Source organism: Rana temporaria, chromosome 5, assembly GCF_905171775.1.
Source record: "Rana temporaria chromosome 5, aRanTem1.1, whole genome shotgun sequence".
Lineage (NCBI taxonomy): Eukaryota > Metazoa > Chordata > Amphibia > Anura > Ranidae > Rana > Rana temporaria.
In genome coordinates, this window is record NC_053493.1 from 180449325 (window position 1) to 180470899 (window position 21575).

The 21575-nt window shown below is 42.8% G+C and overlaps 1 protein-coding gene across 2 annotated transcripts in view; it reads right to left on the bottom strand.

The window, feature by feature from the left end:
* The window catches only part of TGFBR1 (transforming growth factor beta receptor 1), a 496179-nt gene that overhangs the window by 192134 nt on the left and 282470 nt on the right, over positions 1-21575 (bottom strand). For both annotated transcript variants that reach the window (XM_040353433.1, XM_040353434.1), the window contains one exon: positions 18303-18533. In XM_040353433.1, coding sequence (XP_040209367.1) covers positions 18303-18533 — 231 coding nt within the window. The remainder of the gene's footprint in view (positions 1-18302; positions 18534-21575) is intronic.

Here is a 21575-nt window from a genome sequence, read left to right on the forward strand (position 1 = left end):
CAACCCAGCAGAAGAGCTGGCAACAGAGCAGAGTGCCACAAGCCTCTGCTCTCAACTAGCAGGAGAGGGAGTTCCTGTGGTAGTGGATGGTACTGTGGTCTCCACTGACAGCAACCCAGCAAAAGAGCTGGCAACAGAGCAGAGTGCCACAAGCCTCTGCTCTCAACTAATGGAAGAGGGAGTTCCTGGGGTAGTGGATAGGACTTCAGACTTCACTGACACAACCCCAGAAAATGGTGCAGCACTGAGACAGGAGGATGTCAGCTTTGCTTTGCAAGCACCAGGGGAATTTTCACCTACCACCAGTGGATGGGACTTCAGTCTCCACTGGTATACCCCAGGGATGGGGGCCAGTTGGCCCAGATCCCCAACAGCATGATGGACTGAGCCCAGTCACCCTGTCTTCTCTCCAGCGGCTGAAAGGACTCCAGGGAGAAGGGCCAGTCCAGGCCTCTCCCCAGCGGCAGGCATGTTCTCTGAGAGAGGCAGAGGTTGGCTGGGTGAGTAATGCTCTGTTTGGAGCAATTTATTTGGGGTATGATATGGATACCAGCATTGGAGGACTGGAAATACTGACTAACTTCGGAGTCAACCCGTTTGGGGTTCCCTCCGGTGTCAGTCTCCCACCGAAAGGGGAGAGATGTAACAGAATGGCCCGTGACACCCAGAGACTTTTGAAGGATGGGGGGTACTCCTGTGCCAGTGTCACTAATGACTTTTGGGTCTAGGGTCACCCTGTGCCCCTTTTGGGCATAGGGTGACTGAGAAACGATAATTCATGTATTGCAGGAGATCTTGGAATATTACAAGTTGTTAAAGTCTGACTCCAAATGGAGTGTTTTTATTCAATGTGGGGACACATGCTTTTGAGGTGTTAATTGTGTCTGCTCCTAGACATTCCATTGTGTGATGCTAATACTGTTTTGTGTCCATTGTGCTAATTAGGTCTGCTCCTAAGACCCTTCATTATGTATGCTAATAACACTGTTTTGTGTGTGGAATGTACTTGTCAACTATAGTAATTAGGTCATGTTAATTATGTCAGAGCGGTGCCAAAACGTCTGACATAGAAATGTGTATTATACAGGTGAATTGCTTATGGTCGGAGACAGGACGTCTGGGTGATGACTAATAATTAACTCCTCTGAATGTCATTATCTAAAAGAATGTGATTGAAGCCCCATTGTGTGATGTGTGGGTGGAGAGTTTCTTTGTTCCTTTGATTAACTGTAACATGTCTGTACTGTATATAAGAGAGTTAACCATTAAAGGATTCATTCATACATGTTGAAACCAGTAACAGAGCTTGTCTCGTTATTCTGGGAAATTAGATGGATCGTGTCTGATGTCTGTCGGACTGTCGGATAAGCTGTCGTGGGTTTATGGAATGGAATATCGTAAACGGTGGTGACCGTTACAGTCACGGTTAATACTTTGCTAAAGAGTGCTCCATAGATGGCCAAGTCAGGGTCAGAGAGCTACGTTATCGGATCTATTCAAAAAGTCTATAAACAAAGACAAAAGTGGATGGTATCTGAGCCAGTTGATAAGCAAAGGTCCAGTGTCCTGGTGGTCTGTGCTCCTGCCTTGGAGGCCTGGGGCCACGGGTTCGGGTCCCACATATGGTATCACCTACTTGGGGCTTGCATTGTACTGCTGAAAATAGGCAAATGTCCATTATCCAATGCACATGATATTGGTTGATTCCATCTTATGCACAGATACTAAAATGCTAATACGCGCAGCTGCTAAAGTCGCACAGTTGCTAATACGCACAGATGCTGAAATGCAGTTGCTTAAATCGCACAGTTGCTAATACGCATAGATGCTGAATTGCACAGTTGCTAAAAAAACACAGATGCTGAAATACACAGTTGCTAAAACAAACCGTTGCTGAAGCTGTTGAAGATAACCGTTTTTACCAGTACACATGTGTGCATACAGTGGGGATCGAAAGTTTGGGCACCCCAGGTAAAAAATTGTATTAATGTGCATAACGAAGCCAAGGAAAGATGGAAAAATCTCCAAAAGGCATCAAATTACAGATTAGACATTCTTATAATATGTCAAAAAAAGTTAGATTTTATTTCCATCATTTACACTTTCAAAATTACAGAAAACAAAAAAATGGTGTCTGCAAAAGTTTGGGCACCCTGCAGAATTAATATCTTGTACTGCCCCCTTTGGCAAGTATCACAGCTTGTAAATGCTTTTTGTAGGCAGCCAAGAGTCTTTCAATTCTTGTTTGAGGTATCTTTGCCCATTCTTCCTTACAAAAGTCTTCCAGTTCTTTGTGATTTCTGGGCTGTCTGTCAAGCACTGCTCTTTTAAGGTCTATCCATAGATTTTCAATTATGTTGAGGTCAGGAGATTGTGAAGGCCATGGCAAAACCTTCAGTTTACGCCTCTTGATGTAATCCCCCGTGGATTTTGAGGTGTGTTTAGGATCATTATCCATTTGTAGAAGCCATCCTCTCTTTAACTTCAGCTTTTTCACAGATGGCATCAAGTTTCCATCCAAAATTTGCTGAAATTTTATTGAATCCATTTTTCCTTCTACTCATGAAATGTTCACTGTGCCACTGGCTGCAATACAACCCCAAAGCATGATTGATCCACCCCCATGCTTAACAGTTGGACAGAGGTTATTATCATTATATTCTGTGCCCTTTCTTCGCCAAACTTACCTTTGCTCATTCCGGCCAAAAAGTTCTATTTTAACCTCATCGGTCCACAGAACTTGTTTCCAAAATGCATCAGGCTTGTCTATATGTTCATTTGCAAAGTTCAAGCGCTGATTTTTGTGGTGAGGACGTAGAAGAGGTTTTCTTCTGATGACTCTTCCATGAAGACCATATTTGTACAAGTGAAGTAATGGTGATGCGCTCATATCAACTCATGTGCAGTGTAAATAATAACATATATAAGTATTCAAGCAATATACCCTAGTGCAAAAAATAACTTAATTAAGGTAAAAAGATCATGAAAGTCCTGATACTGAATCAGATAGTCCGCAGTGCTCCTTCACTGATTGCCAAACCACTCATAGAAACACACTCCAGTGTGATCAGGTCACAACAACCTCCAGCAGCGATCAGGTACTTTCAGGCGTGTTCACAGTCACATGCAAGAAAGGAAAGGAAACATGGCACAATACTGTATAACGTATATGATAGATGTGGATGTAGGCTGCACTAAGTGCACTCACGTATCCTCGCATAAACTTAGACAGGGTATGTTGCCGCTCAGTTAAGTGGACTCCTCACTCGGGAAAGATATCCGATGGTCCGTAACTGTAGGCTCCTCCCCCACGCCCATCGTCGCGTGACTTAATCATGGGTTTTCTATGTGACAGACAGCAACTAAACCTATAAATAGCCATCTGCGAGTCCGTGATTGTGGATAATTGAGCCAACGGAGGGAGACAACAAACATCATTGCGGGCAACCCTTAATTTAAAAAATGAGTGTATGCACACTACAAATACAAAACTTTTTAATACAAAAGGTAAACATTAAAACTAGTTTAAAATTAGAATTTTAAATTACCACGTATCTGATCCAGATTCAAGGATCAATCAGGCATCTCAAGCTCTTCATGGTGGGAATAAACATATGTATATATAGTACATCAGGTTGCCTTTAGAGTGGAATAGTGTACCTCAACTCCAGTGTCTGCCAGATCTTTCTGGAGGGATCGTGCAGTCAAACGTGGGTTTTGAATTGCTTTTCTCACAATCATGCGAGCTGTTCTGTCTGATATTTTTCTTGGTCTTCCAGATCTTGCTTTAACTTCAACTGTTTCTTAATTACATTCCGAACAGAGGATATTGACATCTGAAAACGCTTTGCTATCTTCTTATAGCCTTCTCCAGCTTTGTGAGTGTCAACTATTTTCAGTTTCAGTTTTCTAGACAACTGCTTAGCTTTGTAAAGGGGGCAGTGCATGCTATAAATTCTGTAGGGTGCCCAAACGTAATTTTTTTGTTTTCTGTAATTTTGAAAGTGTAAATGATGGAAATAAAATCTAACCCTTTTTGACATATTATAAGAACGTCTAATCTGTAAATTGATGCCTTTTGGAGATTTTTCCATCTTTCCTTGGCTTCGTTATGCACATTTATATAAATTTTTACCTGGGGTGCCCAAACTTTCGATCCCCACTGTAAGAGAAAAGTTGGTTTTGCGTCATGGTTTGGGCACTCAGGCTCAAAAAGGTTTGCCACCCTGAAACTGAGCTGCAGCACGGTGGCCAAGACCATACAGTGGTGTAACAGGACAGGATCCACTCAGAATAGGCCTCGACATAGTCGACCAAAGAAGAGGAGTTTACATGCTCAGCATCATATCCAGAGGTTGTCTTTGGGAAATAGACGTAGGAGTGCTGCCAGCATTGCTGCAGTGGTTGAAGGGGTCGGGAGGTCAGCCTGTCAGTGCTCGGACCTTACGCCGCACACTGCATCAAATTGGTCTGCATGGCTGTCGTCCCAGAAGGAAGCCCCTTCTAAAGATGCACAAGAAAGCCCGCAAACAGCTTGCTGAAGACAAGCAGACTAAGGACATGGATTGCTGGAACCATGTTCTGTAGTCTGATGAGACCAAGATAAACATATTTGGTTCAGATGGTGTCAAGCGTGTGTGGCGGCAAACAGGTGAGGAGTACAAAGACAAGCGTGCCTTGCCTACAGTCAAGCATGGTGGTGGGAGTGTCATGCTCTGGGGCCTCGTGGGAGATGCCGGCACTGGAGAGCTACAGTTCATTGAGGGAACCATGAATACCAACATGTACTGTGACATACTAAAGCAGGAGCCACAGGGCAGTATTCCAACATAATAATAACGACCCCAAATACACCTCCATGACGACAACTGCCTTGCAAAAGAAGCTGAGGGTAAAGGTGATGGACTGGCCAAGCATGTCTCCAGACCTAAATCTTATTGAGCATCTGTGGAGCATTCTCACAACGGAAGGTATAGGAGCGCAAGGTCTCCAACATCCACCAGCTCTGTGATGTCGTCATGGAGTAGTGGAAGAGGACTCCCATGCAACCTGTGAAACTCTGGTGAACTCCATGCCCAAGAGGGTTAAAGGGGTTGTAAAGTTTTATTTTTTATTTTCTAAATAGGTTCCTTTAAGCTAGTGCATTGTTGGTTCACTTACCTTTTCCTTCGATTTCCCTTCTAAATGTTTTTTCGCTTTGTTTTCTTTGTCTGAATTTCTCACTTCCTGTTCCTCCTCAGTAAGGTGTTCAGTAAGCTGTTCTAAATGACTTTCCACCGCTCGGATGATGGTGGAAAGCTTACTGAGGAGAAACAGAAAGTGAGAAATTCAAACAAAGAAAAAAAACATTTAGAAGGGAAATCGAAGGAAAAGATAGGTGAACCAACAATGCACTAGCTTAAAGGAACCTATTTAGAGAATAAAAGACAAACCTTTACAACCCCTTTAAGGCATTGCTGGAAAATAATGGTGGCTACACAAAATATTGACACTTTGGGCCCAATTGGGACATTTTCATTTAGGGGTGTACTCACTTATGTTGCCAGCGGTTTAGACAATAATGCCTGTATGTTGAGTTATTTTGAGAGGACAGCACATTAACACTGTAATACAAGCTGTACACTCGCTACTTTATATTGTAGGAAAGTGAAATTTCTTCAGTTTTGTCACATGAAAAGATATAATAAATATTTACAAAAATATGAGGGGCGTACTCACTTTTGTGAGATACTCTATACGGTTTGGGTGGTCTTTTTAAAAATCTGAAAGCTGCAAGTGAAAAATGAAAACCTCCACAATTTTTAGAGACATTTTGTAATATTAACCACTTGACCACTGGGCACGTAAACCCCCTTAATAACCAGACCAATTTTGAGCTTTCGGTGCTCTCACAATTTGAATGACAATTACTCAGTCAAACAACACTGTACCCAAATGAAATTTTCGTCCTTTTTTTCACACAAATAGAGCTTTCTTTTGGTGGTATTTAATCACCGTTGGGTTTTTTATTTTTTGCGCTATAAGAGAAAAAAGACTGAAAATTCTGTAAAAAATAATAACTTTTATTTGTTTCTGTTATAAAATTTGGCACATTTAGTATTTTTTCTTCATTCTTTTGCTTAAATGTGAAAGATGAAGTTACGCCGAGTAAATAGATACCCAACATGTCACCCTTCAAAATTGCACACGCTTGTGGAATGGCGCCAAACTTTGCTACTTAAAAATCCCCATAGACGACGTTGCAGGGTATTGTGGAGTATTGTGGGGTATTGCGGAGTATTGTGGGGTATTGCAGAGTATTGTGGGGTATTGTAGAGTATTGTGGGGTATTGCAGAGTATTGCAGAGTATTGTGGGGTATTGTAGAGTATTGTGGGGTATTGTAGAGTATTGTGGGGTATTGTAGAGTATTGTGTGGTATTGCAGGGTATTGCGGAGTATTGCGGGGTATTGCGGGGTATTTCGGAGTATTGCGGAGTATTGCGGGGTATTGTGGGGTATTGCGGGGCATTGCGGAATATTGCGGGGCATTGCAGAGTATGGGGGCATTGCAGAGTATGGGCGCATTGCAGAGTATGGGGGCATTGCAGAGTATGGGGGCATTGTAGAGTATGGGGGCATTGCAGAGTATGGGGGCATTGCAGAGTATTGCACAGGGAGGGATGGATGGATGGCTGGATCTGTGACTACATGTGTCACAGATCCAGCCCGCAGCAGCAGCAGCCCAGGATGAGAAATCCCTCCTGTGGACGTCATTTGACTACAGGCGGCTAAACATTTGCTCAAATATCGCAGGGCCTTAAAAAATTAGTAACATCTTTTATCTGTTATTCTACAGGGCATGTGCTTTTAGAAAAATCAATGGTTCCTGGGGTCTTTCACAAATTCTTAAAGCTGTAAGGGAAAAATGAAAACCTTCAGATCTTTAAAGAAATTTGGTAATTTACACTTTTGCGTCTATTCGATTTTCACCATTTTGCAAAAAGGTGCAATTTAAAAGTTACAAATATTTATTTATTAGCTCAATACAGGTTAAGCTGTTATAATTAGTATTAGTCTTGTAAATGTTGCTGTGTTTTTTCTGCCAAAAATGATTTTAGTGCATTTTTAGCAAAAATATTGTTTTGATAAACATTTGCACAAATATCGTGGGGCCTTAAAAATCAGCCACACCTTTTTTACTCTATTGGTCCTGTGCTTTCAGAAAATACATGGTTTGGGTCGGGTATTGTACAAACTCTGAAAGCTATAAGTGAAAAATAAAAAGGCAACTGCAAAAATAGTCTGGCCACTTGAGTTTAAAAGTGGATCACAGGGCCTGACAGCGAAAGGGTTAAAGTACAACTAAAATTAAGAAATACATTTTGGATAGAGTAAGGGAAGGTTATAAACCATTTCCGTTTTTTGGCAATTATGCCCCATTAGTAAGAATTCCCTTAAATTCCTGTTCCACATCCAAAACAGGAATTGGGAGGAAATTCCTCTAAAGTGAAAAAATCAGAGAGCGCATGCACGGGATCTCGGGACAGGACGTGCTCTGGACGAGCTCCGCACGCTCCGGCACATTAAAGCCATCTACAGCAGGGTTTCCGGACCGGAAAAACGGCGATCCGCTTCCCACAGCGGGGATGAATAGAAAGGCGACGGGGCAGCCTAAAAAGGGGCAAAACAAATATACTAAAGCCCATAAAGGAGCGCAATCCAAGATGGCGCCGGCCGGCGGAGGCACACGAGGCGGCTCTGGACATGCTGCAGACGGATCCCAGCAGATGGATCCCTCATAGGCACAGCTTGCCCTCATCAGGGACCCCTTTTTATCCCAGTCATTGGGAGACCAGGATGGCAGCAACCAGGGTGAGTCCCTATCACAGCCCCCATCAGCTGATGTATACAGGGATGTACAAGAGCCTGCAGACTCCCCAGTGTCTTCTATGGACAGAAATATGGCTGAAATTACAGAGGCCATATTTAGCCAATCCAGCCCTGCTAACATTCTGCCTCAGTCAGCCCACTATTCAGGGAATGCAGTTCTGCTTGCACGCTTCTCCACAATGCTGCAGAAAGAGCTCTCTAAGGCTTGCACAATGATCAATACCAATCTTAAGAGGGACATCCACAGTCTAGACGAGAGGTTTGTGATGAATGAAACCAAGGTGGATAACACTGTTAAAAAAGTTAATCAGAATTCTAATATGATCACAGACCTGCAGGACAGGCTAGAAGAGGCTTACACTAAAATTGAAGATTTGGAGAACAATTCTCGCAGGTACAACGTGCGCATACAAGGTCTTCCTGAAACGCATACTGATCTAGAAGGAGCCATGAGGGAGCTGATGCTTGATCTGATTCCTGATATAAACGCTCACCACATGGAAATTGACCGTATTCATCGAGCTCTAGCAGCCCCGCGGACGGACGGCCTGCCACGTGATGTCATAGTCAAACCGCACTATTACCGCATAAAGGAGAAGTTGATGTTTGCGGCACGGAATAGGCAGGACTTGTCATTATTTGGCTCACCGATTCAAACTTTTCACTGAACTAGCCCCTTCAACTAGGTCCTTGTTTCAACAGTTGATGAACAGACAGATAAAGTATCGCTGGGCCTTCCCCTTTAAATTGTCTTTCACGTTCAAAGCCAGATCCCATTCCTTTACGACATTCCAAGAAGGCGAAGATCTACTGCTCCCTCCCATCAAGCAGATCGCCCCCTCTCAGTTGTGGCAAGATCCGAAGGAATCCCGGGCCAGAAAATCATCCCGGAATACTTGAACATGGTGACGGGTGGTTTCCCCTGTTGAGAAACGTTATTGTCTCTCTATGTTTGACAGTTCCAGTTCCAATGTAGCCTGTGGAACTTTTGTGACCCACTTGGCTGGAACAGTCTGGTGCCCCATACAATCTGTATGTTCAACAGATTGTTTTTGTTTGAATATGGCGCATTGCCAGTGGTCAGCAGCATTGAATTGTGTAAACTTTTTATTTTTTTTGGCCCCCTTGGGCCTGGGGGCTCGGGGCGGGCGTCACCGTTCGGGAACTCGCCCGCCCTGATCCCGGCTCTGGGGGTGAAATGCTGGTTGTGGATCACTTAAGCAGCTTAATACGGCTATATTAGCCCAGGTTTAAGCCCTGTTACTAGGTTTTGGATTTATGTCCCGGGGGCGGCAATTCATGCTGCCTCACTGCAAGACTACTTCCCCTCCGGAGGGGATGGTACCCTTGCGTGTATGGTTCCAGACATTGCTTCCGGATGGGGATATTCCCCTTACTGATGTTGGTTTTAATATGTCTACAAAATGTTTATGTATAGGCCAATGGCCAAATACCTTGTTTTCATTTGTTTATTTGTTTCTTATTCTTTTCTTTCTTCCCTTCCCGGGTCTTGACTCCGTGCTCCATGAGCTCTACCTGGTCCAGGGATTTCCAGAAGCTGACATCATCCGTGCTAATAGCCACGCCTGCTTATTTTGATACTCAAGGTAAGAGTGCTCTGCCTTTCCACGATGGCTAATAAATACCCCACTGAATATTCGGTAATTACCCACAATGTTCATGGTTTTAATTCTTCAACAAAACGAACCAAGGCATTTCAGTTTTATCATAAGCAAAAAGCCGAAGTACTCCTATTACAGGAAACTCACTTCTCTAGGACATCTGCCCCCCGGTACTTGAATGTCAGGTATATTACTTGGCCTACGGGCCGAACAAAAAAGGTGGGGTGGCGGTTTGCTTCACTAAGCGAACCCCCTTCACGCCCATAACGATAGTCAAAGATAAAGGGGGTAGATATGTTATGGCGGTTGGACGTCTTCATGATCAGTTGGCCTCCTTCATATCATATTATGCTCCGTACGTGGGACAAGTTGAGTTTTTCAGCAAAATGCTTAGAATTTTGATGCCCAAGGTGTAGGGACAGGTGATCATGGGGGTGACAGTAATGTGCCGTTGGATAGGATAATGGACAAATCAGACCCAGTCAGACCGATCCTTAGACGCTCACCAAACAATAGCAATAAAATAGCGCACCTGCTTCATCTTCATGATCTGATAGATGCCTGGAGGGAGGCTAATCCCACGGCTAGGGATTATACACACTTTTCGCAGGTGCACCGCTCTTACTCCCGGATTGATCACAGTGCATACCCCCTTAATTCCATATCTGATGTCAGTTAAAATACTATCCACACCCTGGTCTGATCATTCCCCAATTAAAGGGTCACTAAAGGAAAAAAAAATGTTTGCTGAAATGACTGTTTACAGGGTATAGAGACATAAAAGTTAACTGATTCCTTTTAAAAATGATTTAAAATAGATAAAAATCAATCATATAATGTGCATCTAGTTTCACTTTCGTTTTTAAACTGGTTTCATGTTTCTGTGAAGTAGAGAGAGACACAGAACAAAAACAAACAAATCCAGGGCAGTGTTTTGTTTTTAAAATTAATCTGATTGGTTCTGAGGAGTTTTAGACACACAGCTTGGACCACAGTGAAAAGCTGCCATGAGATTTTTCATAAGGAGCCAGACAAGCAGGGAAGTGTGGAGATCAGAGCAGATTACAGCAACTTCAAAGCAAAAACGAACAATGAGGACATGAAACCAGGACTGCAGTAAGGTAAAGGAAGCTATTCAGCTAAAAAAATATTTTCCTTTAGTGATCCTTTAAGCTTTCCACGACTGGACTTTGGACAAAATCTAGCCCCTCTCCATGGCGGCTTAATGCTAGCTTACTAAATGAACCCTTATTATACACAGAAATTGAGACTGAAATAAAAGGAGTATTTTAGGCTCAATAAATCAACGGACACTTTCCCTGCGATAAATTGGGTGGCCCACAAAGCAGTGATCAGAGGGAAACTGATTCAAATTGCAGCCAGAGCGAAACGGTCCCGTGAGCAAACAATTAAACTATTAGAAAAAAAAATTGAGAAACTAATGGAGGAACAACATAGTAATCCTCGGATTGAAATTAGGCATAAAATAGAGGAAGTGAAATTGGCCCTTAACTTGAGCCCGACTACTCAGGCCGAAAAACATATTACTTGATCCAAACACAAATACTACACACTATGGGAGATAAACCAACCACAATGTTGGCCAAGAAGTCAGTACCCTGACCATATACACCAACTTTACCCAAGTTAAGACTACCTACTGGACATCCTACTCAAAACCCCAAACTGATTCTCGCTGAATTCCATAAATTTCACACCAGACTGTATGATTCCCTGACTTCCTATAGGTCAATTAAGGCGGACAAGTTCTTTCGAGACGTCCAAATACCCAAATTGACTCAGGCTCACATGGAACTGATGGACAAAGATTTTACTGAGGTGGAGATTACCATGGCCATAAAAACCATTCACTCTTCAAAAGCCCCGGGCCCGATGGCTTCTCGGGACATTATTATAAAAAATTTCTAGAGGTCCTTACCCCCCATTTATGCTCCTACTTTAATGACCTGAGACGAGGCAATAGGATCCCCAATAACGAGAACGCAGCTTACTTACACGTTATACCGAAACTGGGAGGGGATCACGGAGACTTGCAAATTATCGTCCGATCTCATTGGTCAACACAGATTTAAAAATACTAGCAAAAGTATTAGCAATTAGATTGAACTCTTTCCTTTCATGCTATTTGCATTTGGACCAGGCAGGCTTTGTCCCGAACCACCAGGCGTCTGATCAGACTCGTAGGATAATAAATCTAATATCAGCGCTTCAATCTGATTGGGAGAGCAAGGGACCGAAATGGGGGATGCTGCTTTCCTTGGACATCCAGAAGGCGTTCGATTCCCTCTCCTGGGATTATTTATTTGACATGTTGTGTCGCTTTGGCTTTGGTGAACGTTTTCTGGCCCTCCTTCAGACGTTGTATGACACCCCGACCGCTTCATTGATGCTTAGGGGTTACTCCTCCCAACCCCTTGCCATTAGGAGGGGTACTAGGCAGGGTTGCCCGTTGTCCCCGCTGTTATTCGCTCTAGCAGTAGAGCCCTTGGCGATGAAGATTTGCACCTGCCCGGATATCAGAGGTATAGTTTGTGGAGACGACGAACATAAGTGCCTCCTTTTTGCTGATGACCTGCTATTGGGTTTGACATCACCGATCACTTCCCTCCCTAATTTATATGCAATTTTACGACCATTTTCCGAGATTTCTGGTCTACACATTAATCACAACAAATCCAGAGCCTTGAATCTCTCCTTACTGAGCCCCACTCAGAAAACGTTAGAGCAGTCTTACCAATTCTCTTGGGAGCCGGAGGCTCTTTTATATTTGGGGATACGTCTGACTGCGTCTATACAAACGCTGTATAAGCAAAACTACCCTACCCTATATAAAAGACTAACCGATGATCTGGCCATGTGGCAGATCCAGCCCCCATCGTGGTTTGGCAGACTACACTCAATTAAAATGAACATATTACCGAAAGTCTTGTATTTGTTTCGTACGATACCTGTACCACTAGTTCGAACTGAAATTGAAGCCTTTCAAAATAAAATTCTCCAGTATATTTGTGGTGATAAGAAGCCCAGGGTGAACAAACAAACTATGTACACTCCGAAAAGAAAAGGGGGACTTGGTTTACCTGATCTATTGAAATACTTTCATGCGGCCCAATTAGCCCACCTTATTAGATTTAATTCCCAATGTCCCTAAGCAATATGGATGTCAATGGAATCATATTCCAGTCGTCCTGCACCAATATCACATATTATGTGGCTCCCAATGAAGGAGAGACTGACCGCATTATGCCCTACCCTTTCCTTTTCATTAGGAATTTGGGATAGACTTTCTCGAACTCTGAAATTCAGGTCACCCCATAACCCACTAGCACCTTTATTGGGGAATAAGGAATTCACCCCGGGCCTCTCTCCCCTTGCTTTTGAATGGTGAGCCAATAAGGGATTAATACGGATAGCAGACTTTTGCGATCATAGAGGTATACTATCTGAAAGCTCACTGGTTGAAAAATATCAAATGCCATCCTCTGAATACTATAAATATGCACAAATACATCATTATATACAAACAATAGCACGTAAGGGTGATTTAGCGACAATGACTCCCCATGGAGCATTTGTGCAGACAACATGATAAACTCAGGGGTCACATTTCAGCTGTATATACAATCTTGACGAATGTCTCAACCAAATTGAATTATATGCTCCAATGGTAGCGAGATATTCAGGAAACCCTTGATTTAGAGGAATGGCATGCGATATCTGATGCGGCATCTAGGTCGCTCCCTAATACCTCAATTATAGAGGCTAACTATAAGTTCTTATTACAGTGGTATATGGTCCCGGCCAGACTGACCACGTTTATACCCAGAGCCACCACTGGATGCTTTAGAGGTTGTGGCCAAGTGGGTTCCACCTTTCACATATGGTGGACATGCCCCAAAGTCAGGAGGTTCTGGATTAGGGTCTACAACTTTATATATACCCTTATCCAGATTAATCTGACGAAATCCGTGAAACACGCACTCCTGGGTGTCAGGATAGCGGAAGCCTCTAGGGCCCAAAGGCGACTTCTTACATTTATTTTTATTTCAGCAAAGATAACGATTGCCAGAAACTGGAGGTCTGCTGCCCTGTCATTCAATCAGCTTAAACACAAATTGTCGTGGCTAATGCTAAACGAAAGGTTAACTGCATTAGTACAAGACAAGATGAAGTAGTTTCACAAAATATGGAAACCATGGATTAATTACCTGACAAACGACCCCAGGATGCTCGTTGTTTAGATTTTATTGACTAGAGATGGGTCCTCAAGCACAGAGTCTTAACTCCCCCCTCCCCCTAGTCTCCTCTTCTTGTTCTTCCCTTTAAAATGTTCCTCCTTTTTCTCTATCCTTTCTCTCTTACTCATGTTGAGTATTAGGGTACAAAATTATTGTTATATATGTGGAGTCATTTCATCTTCCACTCTTGTCAGGTTATAATGTATTTCCCAATAATTGGATGGGGATCAGGTTCCTCCCATTGGGTGGACCGCATCCTGAGGCCTGAGACTAACAACATGCATTGGGTCATAGACATAGTAGCACCGTATGCAAATTACGACTCATATCAAGAGAGGCTTGTGTTTCATATTTCTCTGAGAATGAAAGTTTCTGCCAATCTGTATGCCTCTTAAAACATATTGTACTCTGCCTCATGTGAAGCCGAGATGTTTGTATTTTATTTGTTTTTATATTGTACTCTTTGTTTTTCTTTATCTTCTGTAATCTTTGTAAAACCTTAATAAATACTATTGAAACTAAAGTGAAAAAATCTCAGGGTGTCACTAGGGTCAACAGAACTAGTGTTCCGATTAGAAAGATTTCCCCTCTATTACTGTTCTGGTGTCAATGGTAAAATGTACAAATGGAGAGTGAATCTCACTAATTAAAACTGTCTGATGTTCTAATCCTTCTCCACTCTATCAAAAAGTAAAAAATTATTGCCTTTAGTTATATTTTAAAGCGTTGGTAAAGGATTTTTTTTTTCATTTAAAATAACAAACATGTTATATTTACCTCCACTATGCAGTTTGTTTTGCACAGAGTGGCCCCGATCCACGTCTTCTGGGGTCCCTCGGCGGCTGTCTCTGGTCCTCCCCGCAATTACTCACCACAGTCATGCGAGAGCTCGTATGGTGGTCAGTAATTGCGGGTGCGCTCCCGTGATACAGCGAGCGGCCAGAGCCGCTCACTGTATCACTCGACCCGCCCCTCTGCGTGCCACGTCACTGGATGTGATTGACAGCAGCGCCAGCCAATGGCTGTGCATGCAATGTTTTTTCACCTTAATGCATAGATTGCATTAAGGTGAAAAAAAAAATTCTTTACAACTCCTTTAAGGGCAGAATTGCTACAGCACATTATATGTGAACAGTGCATGTTCCCGGTAAAGAACATATGGCAGCACTTGTGTGTGTAAAGGGTTAACTACATAGATAACCAAACCCTCTATCCATCACACTCAGTCTGCTGGCACTTATATTGTCCCATGAACAGGAATATCTCTGTGAAACGCGAGGCTGAGAATCACTGTCACACACTGGTGACAGTGACAAGTTATTGCACTCTTGGCAATGGCTGAGATCCATCTGCCTCTGCCAGCTGTCATAGGCAGCAACTGATATAAATCCTGCCATCCTGCAATCATTTGCAATGCAGGAAATGGGCCAGGTCTATAAATTGCACCATGCATATTCTGCAGTCAGTGTATTAAGTAACAAAAATGTGCTAACTGACAAAGTACTTCTAGCAAAAGCTCCAACTGTTAGAAAATGTTTGTTTTGTAACTTTAGTTTGGCTTTCAGTGTACCACCAGACAGATCATATAGTATTTGTATTTCATTTTAGTTTTGGCAGCTATCCAGCATGTACTGAATACTTTATTGACAGCAGTTTCATAACACTATAATGGAGTAGAAGCCAGGAAATCAGATCTAGTACAGAGTATAAACCAATGTTCATTAAAAGCAAAATTAAGACTGCAAATAGTAATTTGGACAAGATCAAGCCATGGCAAATTAATGATGAAATGTATGAGGGCATGCTGGAAATCAAAGATGTTTGAGGAGATAGATGGGCAGGTAGGGCAATAAGGAAAGTGAGGAATGGATATTGTGCTACAAATCAAACGTCAATTAGTAAATTGAAGAATTTGAAAATGTGCTACAGATTTTAGAAAAAAAAGAAGGACTAACGAAATAAGATAGAAAAAGGCCAGAACGGCCCATATACAGGTGAAATTAGAAAAATTAGAACATTGTGCAAAAGTTCATTTATTTCACTAATGCAACTTAAAAAGGTGAAATTAATATGAGATAGACTCATTACATGCAAATCAAGATAGTCCAAGCTGTGATTTGTCATAATTGTGATGATTATGGCTTACAGCTCATGAAAACCCCAAATCCACAATCTCAGAAAATTAGATTATTATATGCAATCAACAAAGCAAGGATTGTACATAGAATAATATCGGACCTCTTAAAAGTATAAGCATGCATATGTACTCAGTACTTGGTTTGGGCCCCTTTTGCAGCAATTACGGCCTCAATGCGACGTGGCATGGAAGCTATCAGCCTGTGGCACTGCTGAGGTGTTATGGAAGACCAGGATGCTTCAAAAGCAGCCTTCAGCTCTTTTGCATTCTTCAGTCTCATGTCTCTCATCTTTCTCTTGGCAACGCCCCATAGATTCTCTACGGGGTTCAGGTCAGACGAGTTTGCTGGCCAATCAAGCACAGTATTCCCACAGTCATTGAACCAGGTTTTGGCGCTTTTGGCAGTGTGAGCAGGTGCCAAGTCAAGTCGGCATCCCCATAAAGCTTGTCTGCGGAAGGAAGCATGAAGTGCTCCAAAATCTCCTGGTAGACGGCTGTGTTGACCCTGGACTTAATGAAGCAAAGTGGACCAGACTGTGGAAACTTTGCACTGGACTTCAAGCATCTTGCAGTGTGTACCTCTCCATTCTCCCTCCATACTCTGGGTCCTTGGTTTCCAAATGAGATGCAAAATATACTATCATCAGAAAAGAAGACTTTGGACCACTGAGCAACAGACCAAGTCTGTTTTTCTTTAGCCCAGGTAAGACGCTTCTGACGTTTGTTGTTCAGGAGTGGCTTGACAAGAGGAATGCGACATTTGAAGCCCATGTCCAGGATCCGTCTGTGTGTGGTGGCTCTTGATGCACTGACTCCAGCCTCAGTACACTCCTTGTGAAAGTCCCCAACACTTTTGAATGGCCTTTTCCTGACAATCCACTTCAGGCTGCTGTCATCCATGCTGCTTGTGCACATTTTCCTTCCACACTTTCACTTCAACATAACTTTCTATTAATGTGCTTTGATACAGCACTTTGGGACCATCCAACTTCTTTTGCAATTAACTTTTGAGGCGTTCCCTCATTATGGAGGGTGTCAATGATGGTTTTCTGCACAACTGTCAGGTCAGCAATCTTTACCATGATTGTGATTCCTACTGAACCATACTGAGACCATTTAAAGGCCAAAAAAAGTTTAGTTATATACAATAATGGCGCACGCTTAGATAGAGGATATAGTAAATTTCAAATAAAAGTCCTTTGAGCAAAAAGCTCTGAAGTGAGAAAAACAGTCTTATATTCTGGGCAGCCTTGTATGGGGAGCTGAAGCCCGAACACCAAACATGCAATAGAGAAAACAACAAAAACAGGCGCCACTTAGAAAAACTGCAAACTTTAATGAACAAACAGCATCAAAGCACTCACATGGTAGTAGCTGTGTACAGGCATCTAGTTGGGGTCCAAAGGACAGTCAGTTTCTCAGCCGCTGTGGTGAAGTCCCTGAAGCAGTAGCTGCTGTGTATTACGATAATGCACTTCTGCTGTATGCTGTGTGGAGAGGCGCAAATGCCCGTTCAAACACAGAGGATTTCCGGGTATGGCGTGCAGTGACCAGATGGAGGGCTGGAGTGCACTCTGGGACGCATCGGCATGAGGGAGGAGAGACGTCACAGGACCAGAATGCAACTAGTGCCTGTACACAGCTACTACCATGTGAGTGCTTTGATGCTGTTTGTTCAATAAGGTTTGCTGTTTTTCTAAGTGGCGCCTGTTTTTGTTGTTTTCTCAAAAAAAAAAAAAAAACGTTTGCAGGTGTTGTGGCTTAATTAGCTGATTAGAGTGAGACAATTTGAGCCTAGAATATTGCACCTTTTCACAATATTCAAATTTTCTGAGATTGTGGATTTGGGGCTTTCATGAGCTGTAAGCCATAATCATCACAATTATGACAAATCACAGCTTGAACTATCTTGCTTTGATATGTCTATCTCATATAGTAGTTTCACCTTTTTATGTTGCATTAGTGAAATAAATGAGATTTTGCACGATATTTAAATTTTTGGAGTTTCACCTCAAGATGCATTTACTGTGTAGGCAGCAAGAATTTTTTTTATTTTTTTTAGCACTTTACTAACAATTTTGAGGACTTCAAATCTGTTTTGTATGCCATAGTTATACTGCACACATGTATAAACCCTTCAGCAAATACGATGTGTTCATGCAACACACACAACATCGATAGTGTAAATGCAATTTTTTTTTGCATACAAAGAATTTGTATGGGTCGCTCGGAGGCAACAACAGGAGCCCTCTGCAGAGGTTATTTTTTTTTTGTTTTTTTTTTATTTAGGTTTTTTATTTAACAAAGTATATTATTGGTTGAGATATTGATACCAGACATATTTTGACCTCCATGTGTCATTAATACCCACAGGCAACACAAAGTGTAAAATATATAAATAAAGTTTAAAAACCTTTGTTATCCGCAGCAATAAAGCCCAAAATATTTTCATGGCGCAGCATCACAGTTTGATAGATTTCTGCCTCTCTGAACCATGAGCGTTCCTCTCTTGATGAAAAAATCTTGACTGCCACTTCTTCTCCTCTCCACTTGCCTCGCCACACTTCCCCAAAGCGACCTTTGCCAATGCTTTCTTGCAAAACGATGGTTCTCGCAATAGTTCTCTGCACAAGCAATGGCAGACCTTGGACAAAAAAAAAAAAAAGAAGCAAAACAATAATTGCAGATCTAAATCATAAAAACAAACAATCCTAAACGAATTTCCTACCTTACTGCAACCAATAAACTTCTATCACCTACTGTAGATTCCTTCTGGCTCCCAGCAGCAGTGTAAAAACACACAGGTGAATGAGAGAACAGAACCTGTGTTAAAGAATATTTGATAGGGAACAGAACTGTAAAGTAAAAACTATCGAACAATGTTGTATTTGTCCCATGTTTTAAAGTGCTTTCTAACCCCGGTTAAAAGGGGTTGTAAAGGTAAATGTTTTTTCACCTTAATGCATTTTATGCATTAAGGTGAAAAAACATCCGAGTATTAGCGGCCCCCCAGCCCCCCCGATTACTTACCTGACCCCTCGAAAGTTCCACGCCGTGAACAAGCAGGCTTCTCGGCCGTCTTCCCAGCTCATTCATTGGTTGATTAAAATCAGCGCAGCCATTGGCTGTCAATCACATCCAATGACGCGGTGCGCCGGGGAACAGACCATGTGTGGGCCCCATTGGTCAGTTATCCTTCGGTCCAAAAATTTAGAGCTTTAAAATTCAACCGATGGACGCCTAACTGATAGGTCAAAACCGATGGTTAGTACGCAAAAGCATCGGTTAAAAACCCGCGCCTGCTCAGAGTCAAGTCGACGCATGCTTGGAAGCATTGAACTTCATTTTTCTCTGCACGTCGTGTTTTACGTCACTGCATTGGACTCGATTGTTTTTTTTAACTGATCAGTCAGCTTCATCGGTTAACTGATGACAACGGTCCTTCGGATCGTTCTCATCGGATGTACAGGGCTTTATTCCACTCGATCCACTGAAATTCTTCAGGGAATGCCATTCTTCCTGGTCCCTCACAGCTACCTCCCTCTATAACGTCCATGTCACTACAGGAGACATAACTTAGTGGAGGTCAGCAAGAAGGCAGTTCATTTTCAGTGTCTGATACAATTTAAGATAATAGGTCACTTCTGACAAGTTTTCCTGATACCAAGGAGAAAAAAAGGCGACAGGAGAGGGGTCTAAAGCTGATTCACTTCCCTCCAACCAGCTCTTAAGAGTTCTACTCACTGAGATCTGCAGAGTGCACCCTTTATTTCTCTGATCCCTTTTTTTCCAGACAGCTCAGAATATTTCCTGAACCAGAAATAGAAAAATGTACCAAGATCTTCTTGCATGAAACCCTATTTTCTGCTAGGAAATTATTGCTAGACAATGGATGAGGCATGCACCATCTGAATACTAGACATTAACAATCATTTTCCATACAAGAAATTCCTGTACATCCATAGAGGTTGCCCATCTAAATTCAACAAAATATGGGATAGATGGCTTCAAGCCCCTGAAACTTAAATTAGGAGTTCCCTCTGTAACTGTTTTACTGCTTCTTCATCACTGTCACCAGTAATATTGATATACCCGTGATTATACATGTTTACTTTCCAGGGTGAAAGCTTAATGACCACTTCCTTTTTTATGTTTATTTGTGTCTTATATATCTCGTTCTTATAAAGGGATGTAGAGTAAAAGCAGGTTTCTCAAATTGGGACTTAAACCACTTAAGGAACGCCGCCAGTAGATATACGTAGGCAGAATGGCATGTACAGGCACATCCACGTACCTGTACGTGTCTGCCTTTCCATGGGTGGGGGGTCCGATCGGAAACCCCCCCTCCCCAGTACTGGCGGCTGTCCGTTTAGCTATGGGAGCCATTCCGGGATGAGGGGGCGGCCATTGCTTTCTGACCACTCCCTCACGATCGCTCCCAGCGAATGACCTGCTTCCCCCTGCCTGTGTAATGTAAACACAGGCTGGAGGAAGTGATGTCACGCTCCTCAAGTCTTTTTGACCGGAGCTCGAGGAGAGAAGACATTACAAGTGAGTTGCACCAACACCAGTACACATAGGCACACTTTCACCCCCAGTCACAGTGTCACCGTTTGCAGTGGTCATTTTTTTTCCTGATCACTGCAATCAGTGTCATTTGTTACTGTAAAAAGTGTTAGGGACATTAGTCTTAGGCCCCTTTAGGTCCAGGGAAGCCCCCCTACCCCCCTAATAAAGGTTTAATCCCTTGATCGCCCCCCCCCCCCAGTTAACCCTTCCACCCCCTATCGCCAGCGTCACTAAGCAATCGTTTTTCTGATGGCTGTATTAGTGTCGCTGGTGCCGCTAGGTAGTCAGTTATTTTTTTAGGTTCCCCGTCAGGTTTTATATAGCGTCAGGTAACCCCATATATTACCTAATAAAGGTTTTAACCCCCTAATTGCCCTTAGTTAACCCTTTCACCAGTGATCACCGTATAAGTGTTACGGGTGACGCTGGTTAGTTACTTTGCTGTTTATAGCATCATCATAGCAACCCGTCCATTGCCTTATATAACCCAATAAAGGTTTAACCCCCTGATCACCCGGCGGGTGATATCAATTAGGTTTAGTCAGGGTCTGTGTCGCCCCAGGCAGCGTCAGGATAGTGCCAGTGCCAATAACGCTAACACCCACGCGCAAAGCATACACCTCCCTTATCGGTATAGTATCTGAACAGATCAATATCTGATCAGATCTATATTAGCGTCCCCAGCAGTTTAGAGTTCCAAAAACCGCATTGTTAGCGGGATCAGCCCAGATACTTGCTAGCACCTGCGCTTTGCACCTCCGCCCAGCCCAGCCCAGAGGCTTGTAGATTCCCATCTTAGGCTGGGGGAGAGAGCCCATAATTAAATGATGAAGACACTGAAAGATGTTGCAGTGCTGGAACCGAGGGAAGGGAGCAGACAAGGGACACCAGGGAGACAAATATAGCAGCAGGGCACCTTTTATTAAAGTAGAACTATAGGCAATTTTTATTTTTGGGATAGGGCAAGGGAGGGTTATAACCCCTGTGGAGATTTTTCTTAAAGCGGTGGTTCACCCTTATTGACATCTTTTTAGCATAAAATGAGGCATAGTAGCGCGAGCTACAGTATGCTTGTCTTTATTTTTTTAGTCCCGTACTCACAGTGTAATCGTAGAGA